This window comes from Mastigoproctus giganteus, chromosome 2 (assembly GCF_048544385.1).
Source record: "Mastigoproctus giganteus isolate SK-2022 chromosome 2, ASM4854438v1, whole genome shotgun sequence".
In the NCBI taxonomy this organism is placed as follows: Eukaryota; Metazoa; Arthropoda; class Arachnida; order Uropygi; family Thelyphonidae; genus Mastigoproctus; species Mastigoproctus giganteus.
Window position 1 is genome coordinate 124,354,837 of NC_143576.1, and position 25,181 is coordinate 124,380,017.

General features: G+C 38.2%; 1 protein-coding gene across 1 annotated transcript in view; it reads left to right on the forward strand.

Annotated features, from left to right (window-relative positions):
* The window catches only part of LOC150089544 (paired mesoderm homeobox protein 2-like), a 70,399-nt gene that overhangs the window by 30,406 nt on the left and 14,812 nt on the right, over nt 1-25,181 (forward strand). Inside the window, exon 2 of the mRNA XM_090390022.1 lies at nt 12,662-12,837. Coding sequence (XP_090246148.1) covers nt 12,662-12,837 — 176 coding nt within the window. The remainder of the gene's footprint in view (nt 1-12,661; nt 12,838-25,181) is intronic.

A 25,181-nucleotide genomic window follows, 5' to 3' on the forward strand; every position in this document is an offset into this window, starting at 1 on the left:
CAACCCCCAAGGCAGAATGCGCTGGTCCCGAAGGAACTAGTAGTTGTTGGTGACTCTATTGTCAGGGAAACGGGGAACATGCTTTGTAAAAAAGATAGGTGGAACAGGACCATGGTATGTCTGCCAGGGGCAAAGGTTGATGACGTTGTAGAGCGAATATCATCTTTTAAGGGCACAAAAGGTGATATAGTTGTACACGTTGGCACTAATAATATTAAGAGTAGGAGACCGGCAGAATTACTTAACAAGTACAGGTCACTGTTGAACAAAAGCCGAGAATTAGGGTTGAATTTGAAAGTGTCTGCAATTCTGCCCAGACACGATAGGAGGGAGTATATGATGAGAGCCTTGTCGATCAATTCGGCCCTGGAAAGATTGTGCAAGGCTCAAGGGGTAGAATTTTTTTCAGCCTGGACTGTACTTGTTAACAGGAGAGATTGCTTCTACAGGGATGGGATACACTTAAATAGAAAGGGTGCAAGAATATTTGCTGATGCTGTCGAGGCAGTGTTAGGTGGGTCGGAAAACTGCTAGCTTGGGGGGAGACAAAGACCAATAGATTGACAGTAGCCACTGGCAGAGGTGAAAGAGATTCTTGCACTGCTTCTATTAGAATGAGCAGAAGCCTGAAAAACAAGATGCATGGTATTTCAGAGACTGCTGGGAGCCATTGCGGTACAAGTAAACACATGGGTTGTGTTAGGGTAGCTAAGAATAGAAACAGGTGCAGGTATACTTGCGTGTACACCAATGCTAGGAGTTTAGTAAATAAATTTGATGAATTTGAGGTATTGCTCAAAACATCAAAGGCAGATATTGTTGGGATATCAGAGACGTGGTGTCACACAGATATAAGGTGTCACACTGCAATTTGGGGAGTACAACGTCTACAGAAAGGATAGACAGGATAGGAAGGGGGGGGAGGGGTTATGCTATTAGTTAAGAAACACATAAAAACCAAGGAAGTGAAGCCAGTCGACATCGATGGACAGTGCAGTGTTGAGTCAGTTTGGTGTGACATAAGCATTGGGAAATCAAAATTGAGAGTAGGAGTGTGCTATAGGCCTAATGACTCTGATGAGTATAATAAGGAACTGTACAGGGAAATAGAGTGGGCCAGTAAATCAGAGAGTCTTATAATGGGAGATTTTAATTTCCCAGATATTGACTGGAATTTGGGGGCTGGTTACTCACGCACTAGCAGAGCTTTTGTGGATTTATTGGATGATTGTTTTCTACATCAGCATGTTCGGGAGGCAACTAGAGGGAGTAATACTCTTGATTTGATTATCAGCAGTGATTCTTCATGCATTAAGAATCTGCAGATAAATGAACCACTAGGTGGCAGTGATCACAGTGTGCTGAAGTGGGATTTACTCAAAGAGGTAACTACCATTAGGGGTAAAGGTAAGGGTTATTGCTTCCGTAAAGGCGACTACGATGGACTGAGACAGTATTTAAATTCTATACAGTGGGACCAACTGATGATGTTACCAACAGCAAATTCAAAATGGGAAGCATTCAAAGAACTTATCTTGGAAGCTACTAGGCTTTACATACCAACTAAGAAATGTTGTTCAAGGTTTAGGCCAAAATGGATGTCAGATGAACTAATGAGGCATATGGCAGAGAAGAAAAATGCATGGGATACTTACAAATTAACACATGACACAGAAGCCTATGATAGATACAAGTTGATATGCAACCAAGTTACAAAGGAGGTTAGGCAGGCGAAGGCAGATTACGAGAAATCCTTGGCAAGGGATGCAAAGAAAAACAGCAAAGAGTTCTTTACTTATGTAAACTCTAGAAGGAAGGGGATGAATCAGATTGGTCCACTTGATATTGATGGGTCAACTGTTGATGATCCTGCTCAGGTAGCTAACAAACTAAATGAATTTGCATCGACATTCACACATGAGGAGTTATTCAGCAAAGGGAATGCCAGAGGTGTATTCAACTCTAGCAGTAAGCTACAGAATCTTGAAATAACTGGGAGTAAAGTGGAGGAGAAACTGTTGAAGATAAACACAAGAAAGGCACCCGGGGTGGATAGGATCTATCCAGTTATATTAAAGGAGGCAGCAAAGGAAGTAAGCAAACCCTTAGCCATAATTATGAGAGCTTCCTTGGACTCAGGGGAGATACCCATAGACTGGAAATGTGCAAATGTGACCCCAATTCACAAAGGAGGATCAAAGGCTGACACAAGTAATTATAGACCTGTGAGCTTAACTTCTGTTCCAGGAAAATTAATGGAGGCACTGGTTAAAGAAGCACTGCAGGATCATTTAGACAAGACTTCAGTTATAGCTCAGACACAGCATGGTTTGTTAAGGGGAAGTCTTGCCTGACCAACTTGATTGGATACTATGATGCAGTCACAAAAGAACTGGATGCAGGGAATAACTTTGATATTATATACTTGGATCTTAGAAAGGCTTTTGATACTGTTGCACATGGAAGACTGCTACACAAATTGGAGCAGTGTGACATTGGAGGCAAATTGCTGCTATGGATAAAGGGGTGGTTGAGGGGGAAAAGACAGAGAGTGGTAATCAATGGACACTCCTCATCGTGGACTAATGTTATTAGTGGAGTCCCTCAGGGCTCAGTGTTGGGTCCATTTTTGTTTTCTGTATTTATAAATGATATTGATGATGGTATATCAAGCTTAATGTCCAAGTGTTTGCAGATGATACAAAGGTTGGCAGGGTTGTCAAGGACACTACTGACACTATGCTGCTGCAACAGGATCTGGAAAGGTTGAGCAGATGGGCTGAGAGGTGGCAAATGAAGTTTAACATTGACAAATGTAAAGTACTACACATGGGAAACAGCAAACCCAGAGCAACGTATCAACTCTGTGGTACTACACTGACAGTGGTAGAGAATGAAAGGGACTTGGGGGTGATTGTGCAGGCAGATATGAAGTTCTCTGAGCAGTGCAGACGGGCTGCAAGAGTAGCTCATGGAGTATTGTCAATGATATACAGGAATTTTTCCAGCAGGGATAAGGAGGTGATTATTCCATTGTATAAGGCAATGGTCAGGCCACACCTAGAGTACTGTATACAGGTCTGGAGGCCTCATTTCAAGAAGGATGTAGAGCTGCTGGAACGAGTACAGAGAAGGGCAACAAGATTAGTGAATGGAACAAAGGGGTGCTCTTACGAAGAAAGGCTTAAGTTTTGCAAATTACAGTGTCTGGAGACTAGGCACCAGCGAGGTGATCTGATAGAGGTGTATAAAGCCTTGAATGGTTTAAGCATGCTCAATGCTGATGGGATTCTTCCTCTAGCTCAGAAAAATCACCTGAGAGGGCATAAATTCAAATTGAGGAAAGACAGATGTAGGATAGACGTGCGGAAATTTGCCTTTAGCCAGCGGGTGGTTGGTTGGTGGAACAGACTGCCATCCCTTGTGGTGGAGGTTGATAGCCTAAATAAGTTTAAGGCTCAGCTGGACAGGTATTTTGAACGAACAGAGGGGTGAAGTGGAAGTGGGTTTTTTTTTTTTTTTTTTTTTTTTGGCTGATGCTGCATAAGCTTGCTTTCTTGCATCAAATGCCTCTACTACTAATACTAATACTAATACTAATACTTTTTCTATCACCAAGGGTCTTCCTTCTGAACTTTAAGGAATCTGGAGTTTCTTTCATAGCTCGGAAGTATGGAGAAATATTGCATATGAGTGCATGTAGCCTTAAGAACAAAAAGCTTTACACTGTATTAGGTGAAATGCAATTGGAGGCGCTTGACTTGTGTCTCTCCGTGGTTTTCATATCTTTGAGACTCGGGAAAAGATACTGAAGGATGCCAAATCTGGTTGGACGCTGAAATGCAGCAGCAGCAGCAGGCCATCTGGAACTTTTTAATTTTTATGAGGAAAGTATCCTGTCTAATAGTGAATCGGCATAATAGATAATAGCTATGTGGTCTCAATGGGTTTCTACTGAACTTTCCTCACTAAAAACCAACATACAAACATCCATCACTAATTTGTTGACCAAAAAGGACGAATTGTAAACAATGAAGCATAAATAGTTAACGAAGAATAACGCTATTGTGGATCTCGAACTCACACTAATCCATTCCAGCATGTCTCTTCAGCTGAGAATGAGAAAGGCAGTAACTTTCTGCACTTCCGTGTATGATTGTTTGTTGTTTATTTGTTATTTGGTTTTTAGGAGCATTAGCAACTAAGGCCATATTGCTCCGGGGATATGCGGTGGTCATTCCCTGACCTTACCGCATCCTCCGTATTTGGTGGTCACGGGCTCAAACCCCGGTCTAATCAAGAAGCGTGTGCTACGCACTGCTGCTCCTTCCCACCTGGCTATGGAGGCGCCCCCGTGTATGATTGGCCTTAAGTTATCGGGGCTACGAGATCGGAGATATCTTGAAGAGTGCTGTTCAATTTGTCTTCTTTATTTCACAACAACATTTGATTGTAACCGGTTACAAGATTAAATAGTGTTGCACTTTCCCTAACTGATTCCAACACTACTCTAGAAACACAATCTTACAATAATATTGTAATTTTATAGTAGGCTTGGAATTAGTTAGGAATCAGATTGTATGGAATGTCCTGCACAGTCGTCTTACAATCTTATTCTTGAAAAATAAGATTGTAAGACTGTTAAGACTATGCAGAGCAATTCATAACTTTTAAATACTAATTCTCTGTGAACAGGTCCACTAGCAAAACCTTGTAAGGTGTAACGTTATTGTCAGCTAAAATGAAGTTCGAATCAATTGCATTTAAAAATGTAAAGTGTTCGGAAAAGTCAGTATCATATTTTGTTACCTACAGCTTATTAACTTTTTACTTAGAGAGATATTAAGCTCTGCGAGCTGATGGTTACTCGCACCATAAAATTCATTATCTGTACATTGGCTGTTTTTTCACAATTTTATGCGACATATAATGCTTTCTTTTTTCTCTCAAGACGAAAATCAATTGAGTTACTTGATCTTTAGTCAGCGAACAGCAAATAACTATTTTAATTTAATTTCACTTTAGGTGCTGTTAGCCCCAGTTCAAGAAGACTGTCTAATCTTTTAATACTGGTGAGCAACATAAAAAAAAAAAAAAGAAAAGAAAAAAAAAAAAAATTCCAGGGCAGAAAACACAATTTATTTATTAATCTCAATATACTGAAATATCATTAAAAAATGAAACCCATCCAAGCATTAAAATAATCTTGAGAAAACTTTTATTTTTTAAGGTCCTAAAGGGAAATATGACATTGAATTTTATTGGCTAGCTTGGTGTACAAACGTATATTTCATTATATAAGATAGTAGTGGCATAGCATTTAGGGTCATTATATAAGATACAGTATTGTTAAAATGTTTGTCTTCTAGCACTGGTCAGTATCTTGATTTAATAATTTTATTATTAGAAAAGGCAGCACTTACGCTGACTAAAAACACTCGTTCAACCTAAGAAAAGAATCTTTCAGAAGAGGATATTTCTCAATACACTGAGAAATAAAAACCAGTTTTAGCTATGGCGACCATGGTCTAAATGGAAAGTTGTCGCTCATTTCAGTGAAGTTTTGTTGGGCATAATTTTCCTCAAACCAGGTTTTTTATGCTGCTCCGTAAATAGTAAGGAGCATTATCGTGCTGGAATATGGAGGAATCACTTCCGTCCCAGCGTGCGGGCACCACGAAACTGTCCAAGATGTCAGTGTTCAACTCGGTATTGATGAATTTTGGTATTACAACTAATGGTCGGAGTCTGCACCAGAAGCAGTCAGTATAAGGACCCTGCCTCCTCCGAACTTCATTTTGAGCACAATATATTACTGTAGATAATGTCTCCCCTGGCATTTTCCCTACCCACACTCGACTGCATTATCTGAAGACGGTGGTGGGACTCGCTGCTCCATACAATCTTTTTCTACCATCAAATGTTCAAGAATGATGTGCCAGGCAGGGGCGGGCCATCCCGAGGGTGAAAGGGGTGAACTGCACCCGGGCGACAAAGTTCAAGGGACGCCTGAAAACCTGAAATTTACATACACGTAAGAAAAAAATTTTAAAGAGGGCGCCAAATTTCAATTGGTACCCAGGCGGCACATACCCTAGGAACGCTCCTGGTGCCAGGTGTCCCTGCAAAGAATGCCTGGAGGAGTTTGTTTGGTGTGATGTGAGATTTGTGACAGCTGCTCAGCTATGAAAAGCCTTGAATGCAACTCTCCATTGATCTTGGATGCACTTAAGGATGCTCATGGACATATGGAGCCCTAACGTAACTTCCGAAGGTATCGCTGGGTTTACTTTCACCACTTTTTTCAGGGATGTTGTTAGATTTTTGTGAGCTAAAGGGAATACAGGTAGCGAAATTAACTTTGAACTTGAGTCGTATATTTAGAACTCGTTATGTCTGTTCAGTAGCAAAGGTCATGTCCGGGAGTTTACGATTGGTTTGACCATCCTGGCTGACCGACTAACAGACGCAGACCCATACAAACCGAAGACATCATGTTCGGCGAACAAATAATTTATGAAAAGAAGCGTTTATTCTTAGTAAAATGGTAGAACTGCAGATTTCGAAGTCACTTGTGCAAGAAATTGTGCATAACAATATTGGTTTCAATAAGGTGGGTTTTTACGATAGCTGATAGACAACCACATGGCAAAATCTCACACATAGTATACGGAATTGTGCCTACAACAAGCTCAACGTTACAGTATGATAAAGGCAGGGAGCCCACCATAGCCGAGTGGTCAAGTACGAGGGTATGTTAGGTACATGCGCTTGAATAACCATAGTCAAGCACGCTGATTACTGAATACGAGTGCTGTTCTTGTATTCTCTCTCTACCTAGTGAACTATTTTGGCCACGTCTGGTGGTACCGAAGTATAAGTAGAAAATTTGTTTATTTAAATGATGCCAAGAAGTATCAGCCAAAAATAAAATAAAATAAAATAAATAAAATTCTATCATTCAGAAAAGTGGCTATCCAATATCGCTTTCAACTTTACCAAATTATACTCTTCGACAACCATGACAGGGCAATTGCTTTATTTATCTTCAAACAAAATTTTACTTTTAATCCAATGTGTTCTTCACCATGTAATGCCGTGCCATTTGTTCACTGCCTTTAATGTTCATTATCATTATTTTGCGTGTGTTAGGAAAGAAGGGTATGCCTAGCCTATAACTATAAGGAGAAAAGTTGTCGCGATTAAAATCAAACATATTTTATATTTCCCACCATCCTATATTATATTGTTACAGTTACTTCAAATATAAACAATGATGTCAGGTGAGAGCAGCAAATATTATTTTCAAGAATTTAGGGATATTAAATACAGGTGTATAGATATCGTATACAGACATCAAAGTAAGAACGAGGACTCAAGTTTGCAGTTTGTGCTGAGATGACATTAATACATTAAGTGATTTATATATATAGAAATAAAGAGGAATTTACCTCAATGCTTTTTTGTATAATACTTCACCACGACACACTCCTGAATTCAATCAGACGTAAAATTACTCAATGGCTTCCCTCCCTCAAAGACATATGAATGGTCCGACATATCCGCGATCGATAGTCAAGATCTCTCAGCACGACCACCAACGCACAACTCTGAGTGCCAGAAGCCATTATGTCTAATAATAAAACCATTAAAATGATCGCGGTGTATAAAAGTTAAAATCATTAAATTAGTTAAAATAATTTAAACCAATTTCGAACAACTTCCTTCCTTAAGCGGACCTTAATATAAATATTAAGTGTTTTAAAATCCAGCACCCTCAGGGATTGACTACAGGGATTAGGGCAACTACAGTCGTCTTTAAACAGTTTTTAAATACGTACTATGCAATGGGACTGCGACTGCAACTGTTTGGTTTTCAGGAGCATTAGCAACTAAGGCCATATTGCTCCGGGGATATGCGGTGGTCATTCCCTGAACTTTCCGCATCTGGTGGGCACGGGCTCGAACCCCGGTCTAATCAAGAAGCATGTGCTAGGCGCTGCTGCTCCTGCCCACCTGGCTACAGAGGCGCCTATGCAATGGGACCAACTGATGATGTTACCAAAATCAAATTCTAAATTAGTAGCATTCAAGGAAATAATAATAGAAGTTACTAGGCTTTTCATGCCAACTAACAAATACTGTTCAAGCCTTAGACCTAAATGAATGTCAAATGAATTGATGAGACTCGTGGCAGGGAAGAAAAATGCATGGGATGTATATAAATTATCAGGTGATACAGAAGCCTATGTAAGATATAAACTAACTTGTAATCAAGTCGCAAAGCAAGTTAGGCAAGCTAAGGAAGATTACGAAAAGTCTCTGGTAAAGAATGAAAAGAACAGCAGCAGATCTCTGTGCTTACATTAACAGTAGAAGGACGGGATTGAATTACATTGGGCCATTTGATGTCAATGGGTTAACTGTTGATGATCCTGTTGAGATTGTTGAATAGGTATTCTGCATCTTCATTCACACATGAGCAATTTTAGGGGAGGGAATGCCAAAAGTTCATCAAACTCCAATCGGGAGCTAAATGACTTTGTGAAAACTGAAAGTGGAAGAGGAACTGTTGAAGCTGAACATAAAAAAGGCACCTGGGTTGGATGGAATCTATCCAACTCTTTTAATATTAAAAGAGGCAGCAAAGGAGGTAAGCACGCCTTAAGCCATAATTATGAGACCATCCTTGGATTCAGGGGAGGTCGCTATGGACTGAAGATGTGCGAATGGAAGTAGTGCGAATTCATCAAAGGGGATCAAAATGTGACGTAAGTAATTACGGACCTGTCAGCCTAACATCTGTTCCAGGGAAAATAATGGAGTCACTGGTTAAAAAAAAAGCATTGCAGGATCATCTAGAAAAACTGCAGTTATAATTCAGACACAGTATGGGTTTGTTAAGGGGCGCTCTTTGTCTAACCAATGTGATACGTTACTACGATGCAGTGACCAAGAAACTGGATGCAAAAAATGATTTTGATATCGTATACTAGGATTTCAGGAAGGCTTTTGATATCGCTGCACATAAAAGACTGCCGTCTAAACTGCAGCAATGTGGCATTAAGAGCAAGTTACTGCTATGAGTAAAGGGTTGGTTAAGGGGAAGAAGACAAAGAGAGGAGTGGTTATCGATGGGCACTGCTCTTCGTGGACTAAAGTTATCAGTGGAATTCCACAGATTTCAGCGGTTTCAGTGCCGGTCCCACTGTTGTTTTCAATATTTATCAATGGTATTGATGAAGGTATATCAGGCTTAATGTCCAAGTTTGTAGATGATAAGAAGGTTGGGAGGGTGGTTAACGACAGTAATTAGGATGATATACTGCAATAAGATCTAGGAAAATTGGGTCAGTGGGCTGAGAAATGACAGTTTAAATTTAACATTGATATATGCAAGGTACTGCATATGGGTTGCAGTAATCCCAGAGTAACTTATAAACTGTATGCTACTATACTTAGGATAGTGGGAAATGAAAAAGCCCTGGGGATAATTGTGCAGTCAGATATGAAATTCTCTGAGAACTGCAGACATGCTGCCAGAACAGCTCATAAGTTTCTGTCAATGATACATAGAAACTTTGCTAGCAGGGATAAGGAGGTGAGTATCCCTTTGTACAAGGCCATGATTAGGCTTCATCTTGAGTATTGTATACAGGTCTCGAGGCCTCACTTTAAGATGTATATCTGATGGAACGGGTGCAGAGAAAGGCAACTAGACTGGTAAAGGGAACAAAAGGGTGCTCTTACCTAGAAAGGCTTCAATTCTGAAAATTGCATCTTCTGGAGACTGGGGGGTAATCTGATTGAGGTGTTTAACGCCTTGAATGAATTGAGTAAGATGAATGTGAATGGCCTTCTTCCTGTTGCTGAAGAAGAAGGCCATTCACATGAGGGTGCATAAATTAAGTTGAGGAAGGATGGTTGCAGAATAGATGTAAGTTTGCCTTCAGCTAGCGGGTGGTTGATTGTTGGAATAGATTTCCATCTGTTATTAAGGAAGTGGTTTGAATAAATTCAAGAAAGAACTAGAGAAATTCTTGGAAGGTATGAATGGAAGAAGTGCATATATATATTTTTTTGGCTGATGTTATATAAGTTTGCTTTCTTGCACCATTTGCCACTACTGCTACAATGACTACAACACGCTGTTTGAAAGCAAACTTCATGAGATCCAGCCTTCTGTTACTCCACAAATTTCATATTTTTGTTATGAATATACCCCTCTCTCTCGTTTATTTTACTGATTCTCTTCAGGCCTTTATACCTCTATCAATCCACCGTTCCTAATATGTCATTGGCTTGCCAAACTTTGCAGTCTGCATCTTCTAAGTCGTTCTTCATATGAATATCGATTAACAATCCTCACCAATGTGGTTGCTCTTCTCTGAACCCTCTATAGAAGTTCATATCTTTCAAGTGTAGCCTCCAGACCTGCATACAATATTCTAAATTCGGTCTCACCATCGTCTTTGAAAAAAGAGACAATGATATTGCTTTCTTTATTTGCGAAGGATACCACGTGCCTTCCTAGCGGACTATTTACACTGCACAGCAAAGTTTATGTATGACTGTGAATCGTAATCCCTAAGGTTTTCGTCCTGAACCAATTCCCTCACCTTCTAAGTAACGCCTGAATTTCTATTCCCTAGGGAAAACTTATATTTAGAACCGAGTCTCTGTCTCTTATCTTTTAGCCTTAGTCCAAGGGTTTCAAGGAAGGATCCTGAATAGCCTTTAGTGAGAAAGCGTATCAAAAGCTTTACGGACATCAAGGTAAATAATGTCCAAGTTGTTCCTTGAATCCATCTCTTTTATAACTTTGTCATATTAAAGAGGATTACTTCCTGAACATATCTGTGACAGAGGATGCAACTTGGATGCATCGTGTCATCCCTGGAATAAAACAGGGTTCGAACGTGTGGATAGACCCTGCTCCTTTATCAGATTTCCATTTTTTATGATCTTTAAAACAACGCTTATCCGGAAAATGCTTTTCAATACACGCCAAAATTTCAGCATGAGACAAAGTGCTGATTAACGGGGCAGGAGCAAGAGTTTTTCGCAAGAGGTTCTAATGCAAGAAAAAAAAAAATTGAAAATTAATTTCCGGATGACTCTCCTATCTCTGTGTGACAGCGCCATGATTACGAGGGGATGGTCATTTACTTTGCGAACTGGTGCAAGATCTTATCTTAATTTTCATCATCTGAATCTTCTGTAGATTTTTTCCTTTTCGAAATATTCTCCCTTGAACTTTATACCCCTTTCGCTACCTTCGTACCCACACATTAAATGCTTCTTGCAAGCCATTTTTCGAAAGACTACGAAGTGCTTCCGTTGTGGCTCTGCGAGCATCGTTGTGTCGAACGCGAAAAGCTTGCCTTTCAGAGCTTCTTCAGTAGTGGAAACAGGAAGAAATCATAAGGGTGATAAGTCTGGTGAATAAGGGGGATGTGGCAGAACCTCAGTACCTATGGCAGTGATCACTGCCTGCACATTATTAACCGTATGGGGTCTGGCATTGTCTTGAAGGAGAAACCACTTCACACCGGAATATTCGGTCACAACACCGGAGTACGGTCGTCCTACCAAGACACTCATTACCATACGCTTCACTCATCTCTTACTGTTTCCGATGCATTCAAGCACAGTCTGACACAATAACGAATCACATATCGCTGTTCAATCTGTATGTCACACATGATATTTGCTTCAAAATGAACGTCAGTGACACGCGGCTAAAAACTCTCTTCACGTAACACTAGCTTAACAAGTACTGGCATGCGCACACAGTCTGCTCAGTAGTGATCAAGGAGAGCGCCTCCAGCGGCAGTAATGGAAAGTTCGCGCGGTAAACATAAAATCTTGCACCAGTCCGCCCATTAAATGATCATACCTCGTGTTATTTACTTTATTTATACTCTTTTGACCTTAAGTAGTTATCACAGAAAATTTATTTATATCAGTATAGAATCACAAATTTTGATTTGTTGCTTAACTTTCATATATAAGTATATATAAAAGAGAGAGAGAGGAGCAACATTTCCTGAAGTTTACTGTTTCAAACTTTTTTTTAAGTTTTGCTGAAAAATTCTTATTTTTCAGATTTTAATTTACAATACTGTTCTTTTAACTGAATTAATGACAGAGAAGAGGAATAAAAATATATATATTTTTAGCAAACCTTTTCATGAACGGTTAGAATTGTAGAGTGTGAATTAATAGTAGAAATAACAACAGAATTTTTGAAAAGTACAGAATACCTTTTTCCTTTTATGTGAATTTTTATGTGTTTTATCGACCTATAGAGTCTAAAATGCATAGGAAAACACTACGGTCTATCTCTCACAGCAGAATGAACTTTGGCTTTTTTGACGAATAAGGAGAAGTCCTGGTAGTGTCGTACAGTGTGCTGTCTTTTAAACAAATTTAAAATACTCTGTAGGCTGAAAGCAAACACATAAAAAAGCCCATATAGTCCACTGATTTTCACAAATATAAACTAAAACTAGGCCGAATAGCTTGTAGTTATTTTATAAGTTTTAAAGTAACTACAAGGTATTTTTATTGCTATGTAATCTGTGGATGTCTTAAATCAATTATTTGAGTTGCCACTTCTGTCTGAGACTTGATTTCCTTATATGTTGATAATTCACAGACAATTCACCCGACGGAGAAAATCATCGCCGAAAAAAGCCACGACGTAATCGGACTACATTCACCGCGCATCAGCTCAGTGCTTTGGAAAAAGTGTTTGAAAGAACTCATTACCCAGATGCCTTCGTAAGAGAGGAACTTGCTCGCAAAGTAAATCTAAGTGAAGCCAGGGTCCAGGTATGAAAATCTGAATTCTTTTAAATTGTTATTATTACTCTTTTATGGAAAGACAACATTTCCTTACTTGATACAGGGTGTCTATAAGTTATCACCTGATTATGAAGCTCGATTAAATTTTTATTGTAATAGGTATCTTTAAAATCAGCTATTGTCTTGACATTCTACATACTACCAAAAGTTCCCATGTGGAGGTTTACTGAAGTGTTGTTGAGTGATAAGAAATTCTTTGAGTTGCTTTATTAAGTGCAGCAAAACCGTTTTACAATACCTATTACAATAAAATTTTAATCGCGCTTCATAATCAGATGAATAATTTATAGACACCCTGTACAGTATACAGGTCGGATGTGCACAATTGTGTAAAACAGAGTAAAATGGCTGTTTCAGCAAGAAACAATACATTCTACACAGAAACTTACATTCTTACAGAAATCGAAAGGCTTAATTATTGCAAGAGCTCTCAGAATATCTCTAGTTTACATCGTAAAGAGAAGATGGTTTTCAATAATATCATCTTTCTCTATTCACGTAAACCAAATACTGTTGCAATGTTTATAGTCATTATTATAAGTGAAAATAGTTTACATGAAATTCAAATACAGTATATGCCGTTGTAACTGATGCACTCTTTATTACTATTTAAATAAAATGAACCAGAAGTAAAATTTAATGAGAAGTAGATCTCCCCCCCCCCCAATCCCTTCATATTCTGTCATCATTTGAGCCGAAGTTAAGTTTTTTTTTTGTTTAAAAAAATATATTTAAAAAAAAACTTTTTCAGTTTTTTTTTTCCAACGTATTCCCCAAGAACTATAATGTATTTGGTCTAATGGTGCTTCAAAGCCTGGATTCCACAACCAATTAGTCAAAACAGCTATAGTACGGTCACCAGAAAATTTCCTAAAACGATCCTTTACTTTTGGGATCAAGCAGAAGTCATCCAGGATGACATCTGTCTAATAACGTAGGTGTTCGAATCGTTACTCAACCAGAGTGTTTTTGGGTGCGCACTGCTATTTCATTAACACAAAATTATTGACATCGATGTGCAATGAATCGAGAATCGACTCATTGCGAGAATCGACACAGCAACTTGCGTTAAAATCATTTTAGATCTTTCAGGATTTTACTAGTGTGTCGTTACATGAGCTCTGCGATATTACTCTTCTTCCTTCACAATATAGGTGGACTAGCTGATCAGCCACTTTTCATACTTTGAAGAAAGGAGAGTGATGTCACATGAGCTCATGTAACGAAACACTGGAAAACCAGGAAAGATCCAAAATTTATTTAGACGCAAGTTGCTGAGTCGATTCTCGCACAGCACATCACTGTGTTAAAGAAACATCAGTACACACACACTGCATGTGTAACTGTTGTTAATAATGACTTTCTGCTTTATTTATATTCATCCCATTTTATTTTTATGGGAGAGAAAGATACGGGGAACTTTCCGAACTCCCCGTACGTTAATTGCGCATAAAATGTAAGTCAGTATTATTCGAACTCAAAATACGAACGTGTTGAACGACCATCATAAAATCCCTACAGTTTTAGTATCGGGGGAAATAATTCATTTAACGGAGCGACTTTAGAAACAAAGTTTACATTGCTACATCGTCAGGCTTACTAATAATAACTTAAATTAATAACTGCTAGCAGAACAAGCCCTCGCCGGCAGCACAGTGGATAGAGCATGGCTATATCAACGTCCTTCTTACACCTTGTGGAAAATCAGTGATGCGAAAAGTTTGTTTTTTTTTTTTTTCTTCTTACAAACTAGCTGAGTTATCTCAAGCGAGGATAACACGGTTTTTCTCCCGCAAACAGTCAAACCGGCCAGAGAATGAAGGCAATTACAAACACAATATAACGCCTCATAGCCTCAGTTTCTTTGGCGCTTAACACACAGGACACATAGCAGAGCAATAAATTATTACTAGTAATTGCACGAGATGCATTTATTATTACACATTATTATATGTTGCTTTCGATATTTTCACAAGTAAATTAGTTATGTAACAGTATCAGGGATTCAAAAATACAACTAGATTCTTCTCGATACCTGGCACCTATTTTACATGAAATTAAAAAAAAAAAAAAAATATATATATATATATATATATATTTAAATTGGCAACCGTTTCCGAATTATGTGAAATCTCACTAAAGTGGAAGCGTGGACTACCAATAATACGTGACTAAATGAACTAAAAATAATAATTAATAAAATAAAATAGACTGACCATTATGTCCCATCTCGACAGAGGACCACGAGGCCAATAATAGTCAGGGAATCACTGCATTTCGAACGCTAAAAATTATTATTTTTATTTTTTGTTATTTTATATTTGCTACTTTTAATTTTTGTTATTTTATTGGTTAGTTCATTTTCACTCTACTGGTTTGCCATGTTACTAGCATATATTTTATTTAAGTTTATTATACGCAACACGTTAGCTTTTACTACTATTTTTTCTTATTTATATTTTATTACTTTTACTTTTTACCCCTCTATTTAAATTTTAGATTATATATATATTAATGTTTTAAGTTCTTCCTTTAGTATTTATGCAAGTATGAAACGTGATTGCTAAGTACTGTATAGTGATTTAAATATCCGAGTTTTACCTTAGGCACACAATTTCCAAACAGTTATCTCCTCAGTTAACTCAGCTCAATGGCCTCAATTATCTTAGCTCAATCCTTTCTTTTTGATTTATTTTCTTGCATTCTCAATTCATCGTTTTAATTTCTTCCCCCTGCTTATTTCCCCTCCCGATTCTTACGTTTCATTCCCATCCTTCCGACCTTGCCTTTTCCTTAACTTGATTAAAGAACGGGAGTTTTTAAACTCACTCCTTACACTGGATGAAATAAGCGATGCTGGGTGTGTGTGTTTTACTGGTATAGCGCGTAGCCAGCAGTTGGCACTCATTCATCGAAAAAGTAACAAAAGTAGTAGCAAATGCACAACGTTGGTGCCAGTTTAATCTTAATCAAAGCTTTTTCTTGTAGCGGTTTGTTTGTTCTCAAAAATAGGAAACATCTCTAACTGCCTATTTATTTCTCAAGCAACCCCACGAATGTCATTTTTGATTAAGTACTGCTGTCGCTTAAGCAGCAGTTCTCAATGACTTTTGAATAAAGACATCGCGATAAAGAAAGAAAACAGTAAGACAAAACAACTGAAGAAAACAACAATAGTTTCTTTCTAGTTCTTATTTCTGGGCGCTGGGAAAGAAAATGATTCCCTCTTTCAAGTAGACATCTGACCTAATGGAAACAGAACAGATCACAGTAGCAAGTGCTCGTGTCAGTTCGCTTTCCTCTCTACGTTCACTGCATTTAAATAATAAGAATGAAAGAGCGAGATACACAATGCAGGGTACTTTATTTCTTTTATTTTATTGTATTATCATTATTTTTTTCGTTTTTAGATTCAGGCCGTCTTGGATTCGTTTTCTCAATGTCAGTCTTGAACTGATATCACAAACAATTCAGATGAACCACATAGAAATAATGGAAAGACTAACGTGCATTATTATTATAGTTTCCATTCTTCGTTTAGTCTTTCCTCGTCCCAAAATGAAAATATAATGGCATTCCAACGTAAGCGACGCCTTATTTATAACGCGTTCATAAATGTAATCTTATTTCACTTATTACAGAAACTTATTATTGGAATCTGAATTCAGATTCCATTAATAAGTTTCTTACATTAGCAAAGTTATGATAAATAAGATGTAGCGCCTTACCACAATCAAACTATTCTGTTCAATATCAAATCTCAAAGAGAACAGTGGCATTTCCGAGAATGCGGCAACGTCCTTCTGTGGTATACAATAGCCCTCAATTAAAAAAACAAAATCCAGGATAAAGAATTATTAGTTTCTTTCACAAGTAAATTAATTATGCAATAGTATCAGGGGTCCAAAAATACAACTAAATTCTTCTCGCCAACTGGCACATATTTTTCATGAAATTTAAACTTCATGGTATCGCTGCTGGGCGGCGCTGCGAGGTATAATAGCCTCAGTTGCCTATATACTATCATTGAATTATATTAAATATTAGCATAAGTTAAATTATAATAAAGTAAATAAATAAATATTTTTCGCTGCATAAGGACCACCGCCGTACAAATCCTCTGCATTGGTGGAACGATCGGAGGAGGGAGGGTGAATTGGTACTTCGATCTTTTCACCATGGCGACGATTTGTATAGCGATTGAAATGCAGCGATTCCATGACCATTATTGGCCTCGTGGTCCTCTGTCGATATGGGGCATGATGGTCAGTCTATTTTATTTTAATTTATTTTGATTTTGTTATCGTTTGGTAGTTCCTTTAACCCTCTTTTGGTGATATTTCACGTCTTTCGGAACTGGTACCTCTCGGGGGGGGGGGGGGGTACCGCTAAATTAATATGTAATTGGCATTATTCTAAATTTTGTATAGTTTTTGTTAATTGGATTTAAAGTTCGAAATTATACAAGGGTTTCTGGGCTACTATTTATGTCTATTCTTTCTTTTCGTTCGTTTGTTTATTTGGGTTATTTTTATGTTAATTTTCGCTCTACAGTCTTTGCCATACTACTGGCTTATGTTTTATTTTATTTTATTTAAAATATTGGATATATATATATATATTAAATGTGTATTTTTTTAAAAAGTTACAGTGGATGAAAAAAAGTTTTCAGTTGATGAAATAGTTTTCATGTCCATACTGTATTAGAATGTGCTAATTACCTTTTTGTTGCTTTTTGGCCTTTCACCTTTCTTCTGCTACTATGGACAAGTATAGAAACGCAGTTCCTGATACATGGTCAGGTGTAGTCCCCTGATGAAATACCTGATCATGTATCAATATTTGCTTCAGCTGACATCAGATTCTGCACATTTGCCTTTCCTATATATTCGACCTTTATCTAAATATGTTTCCTCCCCATATCTGATGACAGCTATACCACTTTTTATTTTTTATTTTAATTTTTGTTTTATTTGTATTTTACTGTACTAATTTTACTTTACAGTTCATCCACCTTCTATTGGCTTTGTAATTCAGTACATAATTTTCTTAATTCATCATAACTTTTAAGATATTAATATTCTTTCACCTTTCACATATCTACTACACTTCCTTTTCTACTATCCTCACCCTTCTAGTTACTGGCACTTTGTGCAATTTTCACATCCATTTATGCATACTTTATTCAATATATTAATACAAACTATATACATATATATATATTTATTTATATATATATATATATATATATTTTTTTTTTTTTTAAGATTACTATTTATTCTCAATTTCTCTCTCACTAAAATAAGGAAGTAATAAAACAAGTTACCAAAAATTACAGAAACTAAGCATATTTTAATGCTATACTGATTTTAATATATTTAATGCTGTTTAATCAGAACATAAGAAAGGCACCTAGGGTGGATGGAATATATCCAGTTATATTAAAGGAGGCAGCGAAGGAAGTAAGCAAACCCTTAAACATAATTATGGGAGCATCCTTGGATTCAGGGAAGGTCCCCGTGTACGGAGATGTGAGAATGTATCCCCAATTCACAATGCGGGATCAAAGGAGAACACTAGTAATTACAGAGCTGTTAGTTTAACTTCTGTTCCAGGAAAAATAATGGAGTCACTGGTAAAAGAAGTAACGCAGGATCACTTAGACAAGGCTGCAATTATATTTCAGACACAACATAGGTTTGTTAAGGGGTAATCTTCTCTCACCAATTTGATTGGACACTATGATGTGGTCATAAAGGAACTGGATGAAAAAATAATTTTAATATCATATACTTGGATTTCAGGAAAGCTTTTGATGCTGTTGCACATAAATGACTGCGGTACAAATTGGAGAAGCGTGACATTAAGGGAAAGTTGCCGCTATGGATAAAGGCAGGGGTTCACGAAGTGTAGCCCGCGTGCCTGCAGCCCGCCAGCTATTTGTATGTGGCCCGCGGCCGCTTTTTTGATGTTGTGTATAAATGTGAAGAAAATCTTTGTTCAAATTTTATAGACTCGTAAGACTTGTGTACTAACTACAGTGGAAACTGGTTAATACGAATTACGCAGGACTTCCACAAATATTTCCTGTTAACAGAATTTCATGATTAAAAATTTGATGACCGCTTCCAAGTATGGAGAAAAACGGAGGGAACCGGGCATATAGGTAGGCGTTGATTCACAAAAAATAATTAACCGATTATTGAAAATTCCAACTATCACAGTCGCGATAACAAGATACACCTGCAAAACCTTCTCTTTCCAACATACAGTACATATCAGTAATATCACGGCATTAACGCGATGTGAGTCAGAGGAAGAAGAGAGTCGGGAGCTGAGTTGTTAGAGGTGCGCGGGTTACAGTCTTAGAGTTCGAGTTTGGAGATCGCAAATCGTGGGGGAGGGAGGGAGGGAGAGAGAGAGAGAGAGAGGAGAGGTGAGGACATGATGAGTTCGGGTTCGAGAGAGTGAGTTCGGGTTTGAGTTTGGAGTTCGGAATAGAAAGAAGTGTGAGAGATCTAAGACAAAAGAGAAAAAGGAAAAACGCAAAACTCGAAGCCAATATCGTGAACTAAAATACACCGAGTGGCCAATTTATTAGGTACGCGAGTGGGTTCCTCCCCCCTTTCTTTAGTCTGGATTCGTCGTGTGTAAACCATGCCACAGGGGATGCTGGTACACGCTGAATCGACTGTTTCCTACAGTTGTTGCGAAATGGGTGATTGAGGATCTCTGCTCCAAAGAGCTTCCCACATCATCCCACAAGTTTTTAACTCGATTGAGATCTGGTGACTGGGGGAGCCAACGCAGTAACCACCCTCATGTTCTTAGAAACAGTCCTGTATAAATCTGACCTTATGACATGGCGCATTATCCTGTTTGAAAAATTCAATTGTAAGACGAATACACTGTGGCCATGAAGAGATGCGCCTAGTCGGAAACACGCTTCAGTTAATGGCATCCAAATGACTCTACAAGTTTAAAAGCTCCACAGGTTTAAAAGGGGCTCAATGTACGCCACGAAATCACTCCCCTATACTATTACACTTGCACATAAATGACTGCTGTACAAATTGGAGAAATTACGCCTTGGCAAAATAATTCATACTGCTTTTGCTATATTCCGGTTCTCCCAGAGTGAAACAACAGAACAAACGATCCGTCAAACTAGGAAAGGTTTTTCAGTCATCCACTGTCTAGTTGGTGTTCCTGCGTCCACTGTAAATGTACGTTCTTGTTTTTTGCTGCGATACCCCATCCGTGATAATGTATAATAAACTGTTTGAATAGCAATCATATTGCACCTACAAAAATACTACACTATATCTTCTGATCAGAGGAGTTGACGAAAGAGAGAGAGTAAAAGTAAAAGAACATTACATTAAGTTAGTGGTTTTCAACCAGGGTCCGCAACAACATTCTTGGGGTGCCGTGTAATTTGGGTTTAAGTTACTTAAAGTTATTATTATTTTTTAATGTATACATTTATTTCATTATAAAAAGGTGTACGGTATCCATTGTACCGTATTTTTTTTAAATTGTGGTGATCTATAATTGATCTTTATTTAGTACCTCTATGTAAAGAAAAAAATTATTATATAGGTATATATTAAAAGGTCGAAAACCACTGTGTTAGGTATTTATTTTGGCCTAGGGGTGTCGTGAAAAAATTACTGGGACACTAAGGGCACCATGAACCGAGAAAGTTTGGAAACTTCTGCGTAAAGTTGTGCATTCTGCAATGCCTTTTGGTTACGACTGTTTTACTGGCTTTTTATTTGAATGATTGTAACTTTTCCGTTAGTCTGCACGCCTTGTTACTTCTGTTAGCCTTTTCTAGTAACAATCCGTTTCCAACAACAGGATCGCCCCTGACGGTGCCTTATTTGTTACTGTACCATTCTGGATACACCCACAATACATTCATAAGCGGAAACCCTAGCAGAATTTTATTTTTTTCGAGATACGGAAACTGTGGCATCTGGGACGATCGACTACCATGCCACTTTCAAAGTCACTTAAACCTTTCGTTTTGCCCGTTATTGCACTGAATCACGCATACAACATCCCTACGTATCAGACAAACCCGGTTTATATCGCACGGTACGAAAACGTGATGTTGATGCTTTGACTGAAAGAGCCCTACATTTCATGAAAAGGCTGGGTACACTTAATAAATAAACCGTTCTTGAATATACACTGGGTGTATAGAACGCTAAAGCAACTAAGGCTATGAAGTCTCGGTACATTGCATCTGTACCGCTAGCTGTATTTTTCGATTGATTTGTTGGTTTTCTGATTGAAAAACTAGAGTTTATTCGAGATAAAACCTTGCAACCCTCACCCGAGACCGACACTCAGCCAGTTGTGAAAAAGACTGCCCGTCGAGACGGGACTGAACCCAAACCTTTCCGCCTAGTATGGAAGGACGGTAACTATAACCTGTGAACTGACCTCGAGGACTCATTAACTATTAAAATGATATAAGGAATAATTAATAAATAAGACTAATTCATGACTGGGGAGAGCTGCAAAGTTCGACTTCATCATGGAATGATAGTTTTCCTTTTCTCCGGTCGTACAAACATTCCGGACTTTTGTAATACATTAAGATGCAGTTAGTGTATAAATAAAAAAAAAACGAGCTTAATTTCAGAAGGAAATGGAAAATTGTAAAAGTACTCAACATCATTATTTCTTCAACATCATTATTTTCTTCATTAATAGAATAGAAAAAAAAAAAAGTTGTAAAGTGAAACTCTGCTGCACAATTACAAAATAAACATAGCGAAACATAAGTAAGAGGATGATTGAATACATGATATGCTCTTTTTTTTTTTTTTTTTTTTTTGACGATCACGGAAGTTTCAGTGTGTTCCAAATTCTGCAATTAGATTTACCATCATCGGTCCAGTCGTCATAAATTTCTCGAAACACAGGTGATGTGTCACGTCAGTCCTCACACGCCATGTGACATATCAGGCTCTATCTGACATCTACCGTCCTTGTTGATGCCACCTGACGGCTGCACGCAACACAGACATTTGTGTACCTGTCAATTAGCGATTGTCACATGAACGCGCAGACTTTTCTTATCTGTGCCGAACTACGCGAAAGTGCTGGCGGCTTTCGTTGTTGGAAGGGAACCACGTTCCCCAAGGCCGTGAAGCGGGAGAACGTACCAATACTTCCGGGGTTTATTGAAGCGGTAGAAGAACGTACACTGGAATTCAGAAATGGCACCAGCTTGACGGATGAAAAGGTTGGGAAGAGCGGGTACTTGGGGATTCGGAGGGGGAATATAAATGAGGCAATATCGTTTACAGTTTAGGGAGATGGAAGTACTTCGCAAATTCAGAAGCTCCGATTACTGAAGGGAACGAGGGAAACAGTACAGACTCTCAACAGACGTGCCGATTGTCGGAAGCTTTCACACCTACGTTACTAGAAGCGTGCGACCGATACTATGGCGCCGAGCAGTGATCGAAGTACCGAAAAATAAGACGCGATGTTTTCCACGATATCTGGACAGGTTACGTATCTTCTTTATTCCATTCATCCTGGAACGGAGATTAATTAATTAAAAGGTGGACACTAGGCTACCGCATATGAATCTCATGCTTAGGCTCTAGATCAAATTTCAAGCATCATGCTGTATAAGTATTGCGTGAGAACTGTTAATGAAATAAGGCTTCCGCATAACACACACACATCGTGAAAAAGATAATTTAAGAGAGAGGGCAGTTTATTCATATTCTTGGTAAATTGTTACTGTAATATCATTTTAAATTGAAACACGATTATTTATCCACGCTTTTTAGCATAGATAAATAATCGCAATTATAGTGTAGTCATCAGAAGTAAGTTGCCCAGTATATTTAGCAGATTCTTGTTTATCCCTATAAATTTATTTGCGCTATTACGATGGAGCTGCTGTGTTTTATTTTATGTGGATTTTCTCGTTGGCTTTAAGGGAAATTTGGTAACAAAAATTCAATTTCTGGGTAAATCCTCTTATCAGGTCGATATTTTTTAATTTTTATTTTTTGGAAAGTGGGAAGTAGACAAAACTGAATTTTATCTGGGGAAATGTTACAGCATCTATGCTGTATATTAAGTAATACAAAAATCAATTTAAAAAAAAGCGACTAATACTCAGTGTGTGAGTTTGATTCAACTTGAAGAAAATAACCTTAAGTTCGAAATAGAATATTTTACGAAAGATAACTCTCCTCAGGATAATACGCAATGCAGATGGCAGTTATCGCGAATACTTGAACATGACATTTACCGATGCAAATGACAGCGTTCATTCCGACTCCTGAAATAACGTAATGTTTTTGAATTCACGCGATATTTTTATCTATGAGAACACAAGAACGAATTATTCCACTTCTAAACGCAGAATGATTAAGTTCATCCACCAAGATTTTATTTCATTAATTTGACACACTTCACAGTGAATTGAGTAATCCGACGTGCTCTTGCTTATGTTCCTGTTCCGGAGAGTGGGAAATGTTTTATTTTTATCAGCATCTCGCAAAGGTGTCCCAACTAACTGATGTTTTTTTTTTTTTTTTTGGTTTTTTTTCGAGTGAAACTAAAAATCTGTTGGGAATATCATGCACGACTCTTGGCGACGTAGGTGCTCGATGTTGCCAAGTGTCTTCTGATATTGAAAAGGAAACAATAATATTTTTTTTTACCATCGAATGTATTTTTAAATAGAATATAAATCTGCATGTTTAAGGATAAATTACATACCTATTTTGAGTACAACAATAAAATTATTAAAATATTATAACCATGGATAATGATCGTTTTACTTCCAAATCTTTCTTTAATCATCTAAACAACATATAAAAGTACTTAAAAAGCCGGTTATAACCTGTTAGAAACGAAAGTGAAGGAATTCCATATTAGACTATAGTCTTCACAAAAGACTTTGTATCTCGAGGGATGCTATGGATGACCCATGATGTTGGAATTACATGACGTTTAGAAAAGAATGACCCATTATCCCTGCTAATAAACTTATTTTGACGTTTATTGACGATAAGGGCAGCTTATCTATCAGATAAGCTGCCCTTATCAATGACAGAGCTTGCACTTGATCATCAGGCAACACAGCGGAAACCCACAAGGGGGTTGTCGGTAAGGAGTTAGTTGTTGTCGGTGACTCTGTTGTCAGGGGCATGGAAAATACAAGTATATTGCGCAAAAAGGATAGGCGGAACAGGACCTGTATATGTCTGCCAGAGGGAAAAGCTGATGACGTTGTAGAGCAAATAACATCTTTTAAGGGCACAATAGGTGATACTGTTGTACACGTAGGCACTAATGACATTAAGAGTCGATCTGATAATTGTTCTCAAATGGAATCACATGCTCAAGTCAGCTGCGCTTTTTGCGGGTGTAACACTGTGAAACTTGAAACTATTGAAGGCATTGTAAGAAAACTGCATTCAGAAAATAGCTCACTAAGGGAACGTATGAGCCAGCTTGAAGATTATCAACGAGCCTACTTATTGAGCCTACTACAAGGTCTCTTGCCCGTGAACACTAGACTCCCTTGTCCTGGCCCACAGGAACGCCCATCTCCCACACATGAGTCATCGCTACTACCCGAAACGAATATAGTTGCACTCCCTAAAGACAGCGCCTATAGCGCCATGCTAAAATCTACGAAACGGAACTCTGACATTGCAGGCATGAATGGAGCACAGCAAGGCCAGATGCCCGGACCTCAACCGACGCAAGCATCCCCACGCCAACGGTATTCCAGAAACAGCAAAACCACCTTGATTGGCACGAGTGTAGTTAATACTAGCCTCAGAATACGAGATCGCCAAGCCACCAGCAATACTCGCGCAAATATTTTCATTAGCAGGCGCGATCCGTTGACAAAAGTTGAACAAATTCAGGCACTGTTGATGGAACTAGACATACCCGGTAAGCCTTTCAAAATCAATACCAAGCATCCATCTTATGCTTCCTTCAGGATTCAGCCTTTGGATTATTGATGAGCCTAATTACCAACAATACTCCAATACCGAATACTGGCCCAGAGGTCTGTTGATAATGCCATACTATGGGACACTAAAGGCCAAGAACTTATCAAGCCCGAACCCCATTCCACAACAATGCATAACTATGCCAGCATAGCTACCTGTCCTCTCTAGCGGAGTCTCACAAATTATATCCGAGAGCGGGTGAAATTTGTGGATGTCTAACGTGGAGATGACAGCGAACATTGGACCGGTCGCATTCCAGTTAGAATATCCAGTAAGAGGGCACATCGGTCCCAGGAC